We start from the raw sequence: 17,148 nt of genomic DNA, 5'->3' as shown, positions 1-17,148 counted from the left end.
GATCTCTTTCTGCCTGTATACCTATTCCTGGACTGCATCCGGGAGCTGGCCATATGCGGTAGAAGGCTCAAGCGTTTGGAGGACAAATAATGCTGAAAGCTTAACAGTAAACTGCATGCATCCTGGGTATGCCTTGCACTGGAGAGAACATTTTTCAGCCGAATGAATGAAAAGTATCAAACAAACATGATGTGGTTTGCAGCAGTCCAAGCATATAAAAAAAAACAAAAAACACAGCTGTATTACAGTTAAACTTTTCATAGCTCCCAAGAAAAACCGCCCTACATAAATTCCTGTAAGTACAAACCCAGCAATCTAACTTTTTGTTTTATTAAACAATTTATAGTAATAAGTCACGTCTAGTTTTAAAGACTACAAAAAAAACCAAATCTGATCCAGCTCTTCCCCTATCCCACTCCGGGCAAAAAAAGAATCAGAGTCTGGCCCGGGTCTTTGTTGTCTGGCACTCTTAAGAGACACAGAAGGACAGGACACCGCTTTCATAAAATGCATATGGGGTGAACTTACCCCCTTCTATGCTGACAGTGATTATCCTAACTATTGGCTGCGCGTCCGCCTGGTGCGTTACTTCACAGGTAATTTCTATACTGCTTCCTTCTTCAATGTCCGGCTCAAACTCCAGTTCACTGGAGAGGCAGTAGGTCCGGTCCGGGGTCCTGGTAGCCTCTGACAGCGTTGCCTGCCAGTTGGGGTCGCTGCTGGAAGTCTGGCATTTGAGACGGGACCTTTTCTTCCAGCACAGGGCCTTCTGAATTCTGCTCCTCTTCCCTTCCGCGTTCCTGTACCAAGTCACCTGCATGGTGGAGGATCTAAAGCCAGACACGTCTATCTTCAGTTTCGCCTTTTCCTTATGTATGAAACGAGTCAGTGCCTTTATTTCAGACACTTTAGGGGACACTGGAACAAAAACAAAACAAAAAAATAAAAGCAAAAGATTTATAACTTGCACTTTTTTTTTTCACGTAAGAAAACAAAATCATAATTAGAGTTGTTTGGCATAAGAAAAGCTCCCCCTCCCCCTCCAATAAGATACACAAGGAGATCCGTATTCAGCACCACTCATCCGGATAAGTTCGGACTTAGCTGGCTAAGTGGCGCTGTTTGAATATTCGGCCATGTTCAGCAGCAGCCGCCACTGAGCCGGATAACTATTTACCTGGCTAGCTAGCCAGCTAAGGCCTATGCAATACAGTGCGCTCAGCCAAGCGCAGCGTTTAACCCGCAGCTGGACACAGGTTACACAGGGGATTGGGCAGTGACCTTAAACATGCACTCATGACCGCCCCGATTTATACGTAGAGCCTGGTAATTTATAAAAGTGTGCATGTATACTGTTTTGAAAATTGCTTACTTACACATTTACTTGAAATCGCCGGCTTGCCAATAACTGTGCCAGCTTAACCAGGCCCTCTAGCACTTCACCCTGAACCTCCCCACTAGTTTACCCCAGGTCTCTCGCTCACGAAATGCAGTCAACAGATAAGTCCAATTTCACTCTCGCCAGTCAAGTGTAAAAGTACACGAGTCCCGGCCTGGAATACCCCAGGACCACCCTTTTTTCTCTCAGTAAAATTTACGCATGAAATGGAAAATGTGTGCACGCTTGATGTTTATAAAATAGCATATCCCCACCTATATGTTGCTTGTACACTAATATGCTATTTTTATGCATGAAACCCCTTTGAAAATGTACTGTTAAAAGGGTAATTTAACAGCAAGTACATGTGTCTATGCCTATTTTACACACACAACTCCCACATCACACTTTGCAAACTGACTCAAGAAAAAAAAAAAAAGACAACCTTCTACTCTTTGTATCTGCATAAAATATAAAAGTTATTTACCTTTGTAGAAATCTCTGTAGTAGAAGAAGTAGGATATGAAACTCAGTATCCCTGCTATCAGACCACCAATGACACTTCCAATGATGATATTTGTTGTGTTATCTTTTTGTGCTACAATGAACAATTCAAAGAAGATGAGATACAGGCAAAAACGCTTTACCCTGATAGAATGATAATCAGACCGCTAATATGCACTCAACTACTTTGCAACATTCTCTTTTATAAGTTTCAAGCTGAAGTTTACATTTCAAAACCCAAACGTTTGGGGGATATTATCCTTAAGTGTCAGTTTAACTTTTTTTTTTTTTTTTAATCTTACCTTTCACAGTGAAATTGGCTTTTTCTATGTGATTTGGAGAGAAAGATCTGTGTTTCACAAGACATGCAAAATGACTTCCAATGTCCTCCGGGACTGGTTCTACGACAATCTGAACTGAAACACTGTATCTTCCATCAGGGCCAGCAACTGGCCTCGCCTGGCATACGTTTGCCAAGAGAGGTTCTGTTCTTTCGTTTCTAACTCTGATCCATTGAATCTGTATGTCGGACCCATAATACCCATGTACTGCACACACCAAACTTGCTTCTCTGCCAACTTCAACGCTTTCAGGCGAGGATACAGCCACAGATGGACGAGCTGGAAAAACAAAAGGGGAAAAAAAGGTCTTAAAAATGCCATCTCAGGGTCCCCATACTAAAAAATGAAATCTTCAAAAAGGGAGTAAACTAGATACTGCAGGAGAATACAACGAAAGCTAAAAGGTCTGACCTGAAGAAGGGTCAGCAGAAATGGGAGCTATAGAAGACATCAGCTTTATCGTATGGGGAGGGTTCAGGATTCAAAAAAACTTCTAAAAGTTAAGGAGGAATTCTAACTACTTAAGTGAAAAAAAAGATGTTTGCAATTTCTACAGATAAATACAAAGTGTAACAATTAAGTTTAGAAAATACAGTGATTGGGCATCAAAAGGTGTTTCACCTTTTTGCCAGAAAAATCAAATCAACCATTTGGCCTGGCTGAGCTGGAGTTTGCGTGTGGGTAGTAGGACACTCCTGGCCTGATTCTTCAGAAGGGCAGGAGTTCCCAGTTTGGTCCTACTGACCCGGCAATCAGTCAAGCTTTCAGGTTTTAACCACACATATATGCAATATTCACCTCTCGCTCATTTTGGATAACCCAGAAACAGGAGCGACTGTGGGGGTCAACAAGCCGCTGACAGAGGAAGGGTAGTCGAACCTCAAAACTTGGCTGGAGTTCCTCCAGGCTCTCCGCTTTCACCCATGTCACTCAATTGTATGCGCCCACTCTACGACGTCTTTCAAAAATCTGGTTTTACTTTTCACATTTACACAGAGGACGTCCATATTTTGTTCTTAGCAGTGCAGGCCCTTAATTTGTCTCTCTCAAGCATTGATTCCAAATTGAGGCAGAGTAGACCAAAAGCTAAACACAAACACACAGAAGTATTGTGGATTGGTAACCTTAGGATATCCAAGCTGTCTGAGTCATCTTTAACAGAAGGGCTTACTTGCCTGCCCCAGCTCTCGGGCACGTGGGAATTACAGTACATTCTGCTATTAATCTGTATTCTCACATTTCACTGGTGGTTACAAATGCTTTCTGGAAGTTTACCAGTTGAGTTCTTTTCTCACTTTCGGGCCGATTCAGTAAAGTCCGCGGGAGAGCGGACGAACGCCCGCTCCCCTGCTCCCCCGGCGCGCACACAGGCCACTTGCGCGATTCTGTATTTAAAGTAGGTGGTGCGGTAGAAACGGGCAAAAGGAGGCGCTAGGGACACTAGCGCGTCCCTAGCGCCTCCTTTTAACCCGGAGCGTCGGCGGCTGTCAGCAGGTCTGACAGCCACGGGCTCAGAAACCGAACGCCGGCAAAATTGAGCATCCGGTTTTCAGCCCGCCAGCCCATTTTAAAATTTTTGTTGTTGTTTTTTGGTTTGTTTTTTTTTACTCTTCAGGACCTCTGACTTAATTTCACCATGGTACCTTTGGGTAGGCGCTAATTTATGAAAGTAAAATGTGCGGCTTGGCTGCACATTTTACTTTCTGTATCGCACGGGCATACCTAATAGGGCCATCAACATGCATTTACATGTTGATGGCCCTGTTAGGTGCCACGGGTTGGACACGCGTTTTCCGCCCCTTACTGAATAAGCCTGTGAATTTTATTTTAGGACAGTAATGCACACCTCAGTGATGAGTCAGCTGGACCACTGCAGTGCTCTCCTGTTACGGCTTCCAAAGAAAGCAGATTTACAAGCCACAGGTAGTTCAAAATGCAGTAGCCATGGTGACTTATGATTTTTCTCCCTTCTGGATGAGCTACATTGGTTCCCAGTTATCAGGTCAAGCTTACGATTGTAGTCTTGACCTTTAAAGTCCTTTGAGGTACTGGATCTCATCTCAGAACCAACTAAACTTGTATGAGGCCACTGGGGTTTTGAGATCGAGTCCAGATGCTATGGAACCTGGTGCCGTCAGAGTTGAGGCACATTTAGATTACCCAAGCATCAGGAAACTCCTGAAGAGCTGCTTGTTCTTTCTAGGCGAGAGCCTCATAAGGCTTTGAGATGGCAGAGAAAACCAATCAACCGGCGTAGAGTTTATTTCATTCCAGAGCCAGGGAACACAAGTAGAAAATAAGACTTTGGGGCTACAACCATAGTTCCCTCTAAGCTGAGCGATTGCTCATACATTTCAGGACAGCGCATCACTCACAGGTTTTACAAGGTTGCTCCCATAAATTTTTCTTTGTGCTATATCTATATATATATATATATATATATATATATATATATATATATAATATATACAGTAATGCAACGCTAATACTGGCGCTCAAAAATTGTTGATTTAAAACAAATTGTTGCTAACACGAAAAAAAAAAAAATATTACACACCTAGTCACTCCTTGGAGGAGCAACGGCTACAGCTGGGGTAGGAAATTCACTTTGTATAGTGGCAAGGTATGGATTCTGGGGGTCACAGTTAGGGACGAGGGTATGTATTCCTCAGAAATGTTGTAATTTTGCCTTTCCTTTGATTTGGAGAAGTCTCCAAGACTGTGTCCGAGAGGTAGAACATTGTACCAGGATTCTGAATTACCAGTTTGTTTTTTTTTGATGGGGGAAGAGGAAGGATAGATTCCAGGTGTTTCCAGTTTCTCTTCCCGGTCCCGTGCAAGGAGGCATCGATGCTGGGACCAGAGACGCACAGTGCAGGAAGCGAGGAGGCACCCTCTCTCCAGGCCAAGCCTAAAGGCCATGAAACTCCCAATTCCAGGCAGAGGTGGATAGGGGTTCTCCTTCCATAAGAAGAGCCTGTCTCCAGAGGGCGTGCCGTCCTGACTGAGATACAGCCGCCAGTAACATCGCAGCTTACCGCTCTGGAGCCCCCCAGCAGCAGTGAAACATCACCGAGGTAGCCGAGGTGCCACAAAGCCCTGCAGCCCGAAGGCGAAGGCTGCGGAAGCCCAAGCCTGCAAGGGGTAATAACACAAAGTGCTGCCTGGGTCCGAGACCCTATTGCCATGTTTGTGGAGACCGCTTGGCAAGCCATCACCTTGCTGGAGCAAACAGTGAGTAAAAGGCTGGCGTGCATGGAAACGTCAAGGGGCAAGTAACAAGAGGGGAGAGCCTTGGAAATGCAGGTATCTGTGCAAAGGGCGAGTGCTTACCATTATAAGGGGCACTACAGCAATCCCTCAGAAAATGGAAGTGATGGGAAATAGGAGAAGAGGCCTTGATTTTCCTTGGGTTCAGATGCTTAGCCCAGTGGGGCTTTTTCTGTGAAGCGTGTAGAGCAGAGCTTTCCAAACTTTTCATGTTGGTGACACACTTTTTAGACAAACATAATTTCGTGACACAGTAATTCAGTCTTCTAGCAAACCAGAAGTTAAAGGTTAAACGAACAAAATGTATTTCAACAATTTATGTATGTTTCCTTAAATATATACATAAATAAAATGTTTCACAACACAACCTATCTCATAATAAATATTTGCAGGCTTCCACTTCCTCCATGCTGATCTTGTACATTGTGAGATCAGCATAGAGAAAGTGCTATTCTTGCACATTCCCAAAGATTACATGTGCCAATCACTAAAAAGTAATTTTTTTTTTTACCTTTGCTGTCTGATCTTAGTTTTCTAATCGGTTGGTCACAGGCTTTTTTTTCCACCTTTCCTTTCTTGTTTTTTTGCCAATTCCTTTTACAGGGTCTTTTTTTCTATTTCTTTTCTCTCCATCTGTCTTCCCTCAAACACACAGTCAGGTTCTCATTCTCACACGCTATCTCACACATTCTCACACACACAGGCTCTCACTCACATGCAATCTCACACATCCACAGCTCTCACTCTCACATGCCTCTCTCTCATACATACATACATACTGTCTCTCTCGTGCACATGCTGTCTCACTCTCACACACACAGGCTCTCTCACTTCTACATGCTCTCTTGCTCAAGCACAGGCTCTCACTGGCACATGCTGTCCCTCTGCACGGGTTGCCGAAGGATGGGCTCTTCAGAGGCCCTGATCTTCCCTGGCCGTGACATGGGATCTGCAGCGGCCCTGCTATCGGGTTTCCTCCTCTTCTCGGGCCGTTGCGACGTGGGATCCGCAACGGCCCATTAATGCTGCTCTTCTTCTGTACGCAGCAGATGCTCCTCCTCCTTCCTGCCCACGCGGCTCCGGCAACGTTTTTCTTCCAGGGCTGCACAGGCAGGAAGGAGGAGGAGTTAACGTGACCCTTTTCTTCGGGCCGTGGTGAAGTAAGCTCCACCACTGCCCGCCGATCTTCCTGCTATAGTTCCCTGCTTCTGCCGGCCCTGTGGACCGGGCGACACACCTCCACACTACAGGCGACACACTAATGTGTCCCGACACACACTTTGGAAAGCTCTGGTGTAGAGGGTTCTGTAGCTCCAGTGCCACAAGGCAGTCTGGAATTAACAGCATTTCTTGACAATTCATTTCTGGAAGGAGCTAGCTGTGCTGGGGGGCGGGGGGGGGAAGTTGCGTTTAAATCGGATAAAAATTCAATAATGTGACTTTCCTTTAGAGCTAGGAATAGTTTGTTTATGGCTCAATAGATCAGGATTCTTGCAGGCTGATGCAAAGTAAGCAGAAGCGGTTTTTACAGATGCATTAGAAGGTGGATTTTATCTGTGGTATCCATGCAAATGCATGATTTAAGTTAGAGCTAACTCACATATCTGAAGGAAACGAAGGCTTGGATTTTCTAAGGTCACAGACCTTAGAAAATCTGGCAGTGATGGGGGGGGGGGGGCTGTGAAAGCCAACTACACTATAAAAGGTGTAGTTATGCGGCGCGAAACTGGCGGCGATAAGGGCCCTTACCTTTCGCCACCAGCAATGTGTCCGCAGCGTCGGCCCCGGTGCCGCCCCGACTCCTCCTCCTCTTCCGGGGCAGACACCATCCCGACTCCGCCCCCATTTAATGATCGCACGCGAAAAGGGACTTTTCGCGTGCGATTGCTTTTGAAAATGACCCCCTAACGTAGCAAATGTACATAAACGGTTTCAAAACAGGAGTTAAAATGTACAAAGGGAAAAAAAAAAAAGCTTATGGAAGGCCCAGCTTCTACAAAATTCCTAAAATAGGGAAAAGAGAAGCTGGTAATATATGGATGGAAGAAACTGAAATCAAAAAAATTCTGGAGGAAAGAACACATCAAATCTCATGGCTGCGAATAGGCATCACAGCGAACCTACAACACCTATCCAACACCATCTTATAACTGCCAGCAGAAAATATCACAAACTCCTAAGATGCTCAGGGTCAAAACAGACATAGCACGTTTGTGACTTATTGGAAGTGTCCTTGTAAGCTTTCTTCCATCAATGTGTGAATGATTTGCACGTTTCCTAGCCTCCAAAGCATTGTACAGATATATACAAACGTAAGCTACTGAAAGCCAAAAAAAATGTTACCCTAGGAGAAACCTCCCCCCCCCCTCCCGTAATCTATTTTATAACCCTGATACAGAAAACATTCTAAGATATTATCTAATCATATTCTTACCTGAAACTATCAGTGTAACGCTCCCGGACACCTTGTGATCTGGAAATATAACCACTTCGCACGTGTAGGTCCCCTCATGCCTCACTCTTACGTCCTGCAGCCGCAAGGTCATGTTTTTGCCGAGGATGGCCTCTTCAGACATAGCTACATTGTTCCAGGTTTTATTGAACCCCCCTGCAGCGTAATAAATGATGATGTTATCTTCACCAAACTTCCAAAGCACGCCCAGTTTACTGGAATCCAGATGACCACTATAATCCAAAAGCAGGCACTCCAGGGCTATGGTTTCAGAGAAGGCAGCTTCCACGGGACTTCCATTCATCCTCAGTTTTATGTCTGCATCTGCAGTAGGGTACAAGAAAAATCGTGAACGTGTGCAGCAATAGCTACTTTTCAGTGAAGCAGAAGGGGGCGGGGCAATCAAAGTGTATTATGGCAAAATATTTAACGCAGAGTGCTGATAAATAAGGGTGTGTAGCCAAAAACAATTTCATACTGTCATTTTATTTTTCCAGTTTTGAGGGGGTTTTTTCCTGTTTCATTTCGTTTTCAGTGTGCACTAAAAACAAAACAAAAAGCTGCTTCCAATTGACTATTTGCTGTAAATATTTTTTTGGGCAACTAGTGAGAAAAAGGATCAATTCTAACACATAACTAAAGGCCAAACTATGTATCGTGCATAAAAAATTTGGAAAAACCGTACCAGTCAGTTTCCTTGAATAGTTTTGAAAAGAGCAGATCTTCTAACAGAAGCTTTCATTCACAATAACTTCTGGAAGGAGGAAAATTCCAGACAAAAAACAGTTGAAGCAAAAATATTCTGCAGAATTTTCTTTTTGCCTCTAAGGGCTGAATTTAAGGATCACCCTATGTATTCATCCCATGGTTTTACAAGAGGAATGATATAAGCACTACCATGTGCACCCAGCACTGAATTTACTAGACATATGGTTGTGGGAGAATTGGAAAACACCACCTCCCTTAATAAAAGTGGATTCATAATTTTATGACTTAAATACTGTACTTCCATATGTACTAACAATTGTCCCCTTCCCCACTCACTCCAGCGTTTCTAAATTCAGCACTGTGCAAGTCTGATGATGAAAGGACTGAGCAACAAGACGACCAAGTCAAAGGGACCAGCATTAATATAAATACCTAAAATTAAAGGTCAACAAAAGAAGTTAACTTAATGCATTAGTGACTAGCTTGTATTGTTAATTCAGTAAGCCTCCTCCCACTGCAGCTGAAGCTGGGGAAATCCTTCTTCTTCCAGCCCTGGTGGTTTCCTAAACTAAGCAGGGGAAATTCCATGCCTCCCTAGTTCAGTAATGAGGAGGGATCAAAGGCAGCAACACCCACAAGCTCCACCAGAAAACAGGGCCCCTGCTGTGCTGACAGCAGCTCGGGTCCTACCAGCCTCCGGCAGTACGTGCGGCAGATTCAGCAGCACTCGAAAGCGATCGAGGACTCTGTAGCCATCCACCTGCTTGCAATGCAGTATGGGCAGTGCCCAGATGAGGTGGCATTAAAGCCAGCCATGCCCCTGCTCCTCTGGGTCATTCAGCAGCTTGCTCCCACCAGGCTCTGCTCCCTCACACGGGTGGCTGGGATGGAGCCAGCAAGGGGTGCTGAAGGCTGCGTGCTCTGCTCCAGATGGGGGGGGGGGGGGGGGGGGGGGGGGGGTGAGGCATAGGCGGCAGCAGCAGCAGCGTTTGCCCCCAGGCTGTCCCTGGTTTCCCGGACAGTCACCTGCACGGCTGCCAAGGCTCCCGAAAGCACCAACTCCAGCCAAACCCTGGCGTTTTGCTTAGTAGCGTATTTGGGGGGGGATCGTTTAATTCTTTGAATAGTGACAGCCAGTGACATTTCAGCACTGGCTGTCAGCACTGACTGTCAGCACCCAAATGGGTTCAGAGCTGTGGCAAGCCCGGGGCCTTTCCGCCTGCAGAAGCACCCGAAAGCTCCCACTATAACCGGAAAACATGAGAGAGCGATGCTTAACCCGAATCCGACAGCGACGTCACGGCACAGACGTAAAGGCGAGTAAGAGGAAAAGGAGTTATGCAGAGGCTTTGGGGCGGGGAGAAGAAGGAGGCCGAAGTGCTTAAAGCTGCCTTGTCGAGGAGACCTTTTACCTGCCGGCAGTAATAGGAAGGCGGCGCCGGCGACGAGAAGCAGCGCCACGAGGCCGCGCGCGGGATCCATCGGACTTTTACTGCCATCCTCGGGTCATTGTGCTCGGAGCCCGCGTGCCGGGGGGGGGGGGGGGCTGTGCGCGCGGGCCCCCTCCGAGTGTGCGCGCGCGCGCGTGACGGCCTCTTCCGTCCCCGGCCTGCTTTCGTTTTACAGAGCTGGGAAAACAGGCGAGCACCACTGTCAATGAAGAGGGAGGGAGCTGCTCCTAACTCCTGCCCGGCTCCGTACATGACATCATTTACGCGGAGTAATTAATTCACTTTTTTTTTCTTTCTGGGAGGAAAAAATCCAGGCAAATGCGCGGAGGCGTTCGCCTGTGAACTCCTGTGAAGAAGGAAATGATCGGCTTTGGAGCTGTGTGTGTGTGGCTGGATTATTACTGCCCATTCCTCTACATTTCTGAAGGATTGTGCACGTGGGGTGGGGATGCTGGAGCTGGGCTAGCATGACACAGCGAGCTGAGGGCATGGATTCTCCGAGCAGGGGCTCCCAATGACAGGCGATTCAACCCAGGGCCAAAAAAAAATCGTTTACCGCGGTCAAGTCCAGAAACAATGTCCATGCCCCTTACTCAGCAGCTATTATTGTGGAGTCGGTTTACTCTTTTTCAAAAAGTACAACGACCAGGGGACGCCCAATGGGTCAGATCTTAAGATACGCGCGGGCGTGGATTTGTTCGCGCAACCCGGCTCGAACAAATCTACACCCAATGGGGGTAATTTTCAAAAGGAGTTACATGCGTAAATGTAGCTACTATTGTAGCAATTTTCAAAAACCATTTACTCAAGTAAAGTGAATTTACTCCAGTAAACCTGGTTTTTACTCGAGTAAATGCTTTTTAAAATCAGGCCCTCTGTTATAACATGCGTGCGCTGCCGGGCACGTGTTATAAAATCCGGGCTCGGCGCGCGCGCGCAAGGCAGTGCACACGTGCAACTTCCGCGAGGGGAGCCCCGATGGCTTTCCCTGTTCCCGAAATCGGAACGGCCTTGGGAGGGAACTTTTTTTCCTGGCCCCCATCCCTAACCCCATCCCTGCCCGAGCCGGCCGGGGCACTGGAGCCCGCCCCCGGACCGCAGTAAACGTTTTTTTGGCCCGGGGTTGAATCGCCTGTAATTGGGAGCCCCTGCTCGGAGAATCCATGGTCCTCAGCTTGCGCGCGCAGGGGTAGTTTTCGGGGGTTACGTGCCCAATGAACTTACTAGGTTATTCACTTAAAACTATTTATTTATTTTATTTAGCGAGTTTTATATACCATCGTTCGGTTTCGCCATCACAACGGTTTACAGAGTTTCGATGTTTAACAGAGTGTTCAAAATTCATACACTTGTTAACATAGTTATCTTAATCGTTATAAACATAGTTTGGTTGCAACTTGTATAGGTTAGTTTACGTGTTTTGGATTGGATCTGCATGTTTATAATAAGAGAAAATTATTTTTTTACTCAATGCCTAATTAAGCTGAGGAATTCTGGTTGCCAGAGAATGTGGTGAAAGCTATTAGTGTAGCTGCATTTAAAAAAAAAAAAAAAAAGTTTGGACAAGTTTATAAACCATTATTAAGATGGAGTTGCAGAAGTCCACTCTTTATCTCGGGGATAAGCAGCATGGAAGCCGTCTGCCCCCTTGGGATCCAGCCGGGTACTTGTGACCTGGTCTGACCACTGTTGGATACTGGGCTTGATGGACCTTCTGACCCAGTGGCAAGCCTTATGTGCAGCAAGCTCTCCTTCTTTCTAAACTGTTTATCTAACAAGATAATGTGTAGTGATTAAATCTTTGACTGCGTGGACAAGTGTTTATAAATTTCTCTTTTTTTTTTTATGATTTACACAATTCATTGTTGTGGTATATAATTTTTTAAACAAGGTGTTTTTGTGTCAGTTTCATTTTATCGTCACTGCATTGATTTACTTCTGTAAGATTTGTGATTCATCGAGTATTAAATAAACTAAACTAAACTTGTGATGCACACCCATATTTTGGGCGTTCTCTTAAGATGACTAATAGCCCTGTGGTGAACATTTGACAGTGAGTTTGCAATTTAACCTAGACTGATATAATGTCCCTTGAAGAAAATGTATTAACACGTGTTCACACGGTTTGAGATTTGAATTAGTATATATTAGATTAATAGATGAAGCTGCCTATTTATAAGTAAAAATGTGTTAGAGCTGAAACTAGTGCCTAGTTAGCTGGGCAATTACTCCCCTACCACAATCCCCACCCTTTACTTCATCCTGATCTCCAGTCCTCTTTCCCTCCCCAACTTGCATAGTAGAAGGAAAGCTGCACTTTTCTTGGCTTTCTATCCATTCCCAGCCAGGGCCAGGTTTTGACACTGGCACCCTAGGTACTTGCCTCATTCTTACGGTGTCTTAACACTGGGACTGCTTTCTGCGATCTGGGGAACAGTTTCCCCTCCCCAGAGTCCTCTGCCACAAGCACCATGATTTTAAATCTGGCCCTGCTTCCAGTTCAAACTTGCGGTTCATTTTTCAACTCCTAAGAGGGTTTCTGCCTTTTTGCTCTCCCCTACAGCCCTGGTGCTAACTGCAGAAATTCAGCAGTTGAAAATACAATTGTACAGTAACAGTTTCCAAGGATTCCAAAATCAGGTCTTCGCCTGGGGTGTTTCTCCTGGCAGTGCAAAATTAGCAGTGCAAACGTGGGTGTGCACCTCCACCCTTCCAAATAGGGGCGATGGGAATGCACGGCTACCTCTGACCTCTCTCTACAGCTAGCCTCTGGCAATGAGAAGAGTGCAATGACTACCTCACAGTGGATGGGAAACACAGACAGAGCCACAATGTGAACGAGTGCCCCCGATCCTGCCTGACTGTCCCATATACCCAGTACTTATGTGCTGATCTTGCCACTTGGGGGTTGAAGTGGGAACCTGCTTTGCAGTTTTGTGACCTTTTGATTAGTTAAGTCCAGAGTGGGCGAGGTGGCTTTGCTGCGAGAGAGCCCTTGGTTTACACAGCTGCTCTCAGCTTAGGGGTACATTTTTTTAAAAAGTGCGTGTGCGTACTTTTGTTCGTACACCAGGCGCAAACAAAAGTACGCCGGATTTCAATAGATACGCGCGTAGCTGCGCATATCTTTTAAAATCCAGGGTCGGTGCGTGCAAGGGGGTGCACATTTGTGCACCTTGCGCGCGCGTGTGCGCGCGCCAAGCCCTCCACGCGCTGCCCGTTCCCTCCAAGGCCGCTCCGAAATCAGAGCGGCCTTGGAGGGAACTTTCCTTCCGCCTCCCCCCACCCCCCGGCCCTACCTAAATCCCCCTCCTAACCTTTATCCTGGAAGTTACGCCTGCCTCCGGGCAGTCGTAACTTGTGCGCACCGAATGTCTGCTGGCGCGGCAGGCCCCGACATAGGCCGCTGTGTCGGGGCACTCGGCCATGCCCCCGAGCTGACACCACGCCCCTTTTGCAAGCTCCAGGACATATGCGCATCCCTGGGCTTGCGCACGCCGCCGAGCCTATTTTGCATAGGGGGCAGATTTCCTCAGGTTATGCGCTTAGCCTTTGAAAATCTGCCCACTAGCCTGCAGCTCCTTCTTACCTCTGTGGGGCCTCGGAGAGACAGAAAGCATTGCCTCGACACCTGGTTTAGCCCAGTATTCAAAGAGAGCCTCAATTTGGCTGTGACAAAGTTCAAAGACTTTGTTTCAGTTATTTTTGTCTCCATCATCCAGTAAGACTTATTTTTTTTCTAATTTTTGTGCATGCAGTTTTTACCCATGGGACAGTAGTCTCTGTGACAGTGGTGTAGCCGGGTTTCCATTAGTGCCTGTCTTGGTCCAGAGGCAGCAAAATCCGGTGCTCTTCTGCTGAAGCAAGGGCTGAACGCTTTTCTGAGTGGGAAAGCCAAAACGTTACCCCTTCGTTTAGAAGGCATGAGCAAGGAAACAAACAAAAGCGGAGCACAGAAGTGCTATCACGCCATCTTGACTCTTCGCCAACACTTCAGTTTTTTTCTCTGCTTTCCCTTTGCAATACAAATCCCTAGCTTTGGGTCACACTGGATGCCTTTTTAAGCAGAATCCTTGTAATTTGCTGAATAAACAGGAGATGCAAAAGGCCCCACCCAATATGAGTAGGGCAGTCAACTGCACACAGATCTCAGGAGGTCATCTACCATAAACTTGTACATTACCATGGATGGAAACATACAGATGTGCTGTGATCACTGCATGTTGGTGATATGTATGGTTGCCAATACTGGCTCCTACTATGTTGCCCATATACTAAGATAAGCTCCCTATATGAGTGCATGTGTGGATGTGATCCTAGGTATGTGTGAGAGAGATTTCCCTTTTATCTGTAGAAGTGAGAAACATATATATGATGGAAGTATTGGAAATAGTCCGTTCCAACTTAAATCTTTGTTTCAAAAAGATGTTTACAGATAACGTAAACAGTATACAATTTCAGTATAATTCCACTTTACAATCTAAGAAATAAGAAATTGTATTTTATACAAACAAAATCTTAACCATTTTATAGCTTTTTGAAAAAAAAAATAAAGGGGAGAGGGAAAAGTAAAACAGTTTTATAAAAACCACTCCCGGAGAGAAGTGGAACAGGTCAACATCATGCACAGAGACAGAACAAATTTCAGTGAGGTGCATTGTTCAAAATAGTTAATCTTCACGTGGGATAAAGTCCTTCATCTCTAGCCCAATATGAATGATGCAAGCCTGTGGTCACATAGTCTCAAGGTCATGGGGAGGGTCTATTCCAGTATGTGCCTCATAGATGTTACCTGAACTTTAATTGCAATTACAAAATGTTAAGAAAATATGAAGCCCTAAATTAGGCTTAATTGATTAGGTGCATGCTCTGTATAACCTACAAATGGAAACCAAGCTTCATGGTATTTATCTTTTTTGTAGGATGTTTTATTGGAGCCAGTTCTTCTCGAGAAACTATGTGCCATGCCTTAGATAACCACATGGATGTTGTAGGCATCTGTTTGTTTATTTATTTAAAATTGTTTATATACCATTTTTTTACTCAGTGGTAGTCAAAACAGTTTACATAAATAGGTACATACATATTACATAAAAAAAACACAAACAAAGAAAGATTAAAAATCAAATCAAATGAGGATCTGTTCTTCCCCCACCCCCACCCCCCAGAGTAATGCAATAGAGCACCCACCTGCCCACCACTAGCAACTGGCACATCTTCCACTGGAGCCCTAGAAAGGCTAGGGTGAATAAGGGGAGGATTTACATAGTTTGTGGCCTGTGTTCGATACCAAGAAAGGCTTATCACGCTGACGATCGTGTGCGTGTTGTGGTTTCTATCTGTGTGCTTGTGTGGGTGGGTATTTGTCCCCTTGTGACTTTTGAACGGCTGGAGCTAGCTCAGCCAAAGCAGGGGAGGTTATTTTTCAAAGGCATTACGGGTGCAAATGTAACATGCTAGCGTAGCAACTTTCAAAAGCCCACTCGCGTGCTTATGGGTAAAGTTTTGAAACGCCGGCGCACGCCAATACTGGGAGGTACCCGAAAGAGCCGGCAAAGTAAAAAGAGGCGAGGGCCGGGCTGACCGGGGATGGCGTCTGCGCAGGCCGTGGGCTGTCACGCTGAAGCGTGCGCCGGCAGCCAGCCGGGGCCGCGCAATTTACTGCTGCTTGGGGAGAGCAGGTAAGTTTTGAAACATAAAAAAAAAAGTAGTTAGAGGGGTTTTAGAGGTTGGGGAGAACAGGGGAAAAGGCAGGCAGGGCAGGTAGAGGGTTTAAGAAGTTTCCTCCCCGTCCGCTCCAATAAAGGAACGGACGGGGAGGGAACTGGGGAAGGGTCCTATCGCGTGGCCGCATGCTTTTGGATCTTGTAACATGCACGCGACATTGTGCGCATGTTATAAAATCGGCACGTCCCATGTGCGCCCGCTGGGAACCGCGCGCACATGGACGCTCGCTCGCCAAGTTAAAAAAAATTCACCTTTTAGTGTACTTACACATGTAAAACTTATTGACAATTCAACGGCATATATTGTAGCAATTTTCAAAAGCCCACTTACATGGGTAAAGTGCATTTACACCTGTAAAATTAGTTTTAAGCATGTAAATCCTTTTGAAAGTTACCCCCTTGATGTGGAACTAGGTCGATGGGGTAACGTTAGACCGTTTTTAGTTTTCAAGCTTGGGAATGTGCTGTCGGTAGGGGCACAAAGTTGAGAATTTTGCCGTAGGAAGTGCACTGGGACTCGAACCCAGGTTACACTGAATCCTGCACCTTTGCTTGTATGATCTGGATTCGCCATTATTTGCCCAAACCTACTTCAGGGTAATAGCACTATATATGAATAAGCATGCGTGTTCCTCTCGCTACATGCCTTATCAGCACCTGCTCAAAAAGTTTTCGTTATGTTTGAAAGTGATAGGTTTACCCTGCTTTTGTGACTGTCAATCCCTTTCCTGCTCAGAGGGAGAATCTCCGAGAAGCTCATTTCACAAGGGTAATTATCGAATGGACCGGACCCGTGGGCTACTTAAACTGCAGATGTTTCATCTACCCTGAAGGCTTTCTTCCCCTTTGCAAAAAGTGTACAAAGCATTCATGGCCTGTTACGTGCCGCACGACATCCCCTTCGGGCATGGTTTACCTCTTGCCGTAGGATGTAGGTATGGAAGCCAAGCTGCCGACCCAAGGAAAGGCGGAAGCTTCACGAAATTCCAGCTTTTTAATTTAAAACTTCAGCTGAAGTTGCACAAAGCAGAAGTGATAGTCTTGTAGATCGTGTCTGAAAATCTCTGCCAGGACAATCTTCAAATGATTTTACCGGCTGCTGAAACCTGCCCTCTCCCCTCCCTAGCCGGGTAAAAGTGCGTGCACCGTTTCTTACCTGCATCAGAAAGGAGCAGGGCCAGGTGCTGGCAAGCAACCTGCAGAGAGTTCATGTTTTGTGGTGCCAGCTCTGCACCGTACAGGTACGGATGCATGCCAGCCGGTCCCCGAATTTTCAGAGAAACCCTGCAGACCGTTAAAAAAAAAAAAAATCAGGTAG

At 45.9% G+C, this 17,148-nt stretch overlaps 1 protein-coding gene and 1 long non-coding RNA gene across 4 annotated transcripts in view; one reads left to right on the top strand and one right to left on the bottom strand.

Moving 5' to 3' along the window:
* The window catches only part of LOC115079292 (titin-like), a 29,375-nt gene extending 18,961 nt beyond the window's left edge, over positions 1-10,414 (bottom strand). Inside the window, exons 1-5 of one of the 2 annotated variants that reach the window (XM_029582691.1) lie at positions 10,066-10,414; positions 7,928-8,269; positions 2,185-2,502; positions 1,866-1,976; positions 529-918 (exon numbers count right to left, since the gene is read on the bottom strand). In XM_029582691.1, the coding sequence (XP_029438551.1) occupies positions 529-918; positions 1,866-1,976; positions 2,185-2,502; positions 7,928-8,269; positions 10,066-10,135 (1,231 nt within the window). In that variant the 5' untranslated portion in view covers positions 10,136-10,414. The remainder of the gene's footprint in view (positions 1-528; positions 919-1,865; positions 1,977-2,184; positions 2,503-7,927; positions 8,270-10,065) is intronic. The other variant, XM_029582690.1, reaches the window with a different exon arrangement.
* Positions 1-17,148, top strand: part of LOC115079295 — a 160,288-nt gene that overhangs the window by 53,037 nt on the left and 90,103 nt on the right. The gene's annotated exons all lie outside the window — the stretch shown is intronic.

The sequence above is a fragment of the Rhinatrema bivittatum genome, chromosome 17 (genome assembly GCF_901001135.1).
Source record: "Rhinatrema bivittatum chromosome 17, aRhiBiv1.1, whole genome shotgun sequence".
In the NCBI taxonomy this organism is placed as follows: Eukaryota; Metazoa; Chordata; class Amphibia; order Gymnophiona; family Rhinatrematidae; genus Rhinatrema; species Rhinatrema bivittatum.
This window is presented reverse-complemented; position numbering and strand designations above follow the sequence as displayed.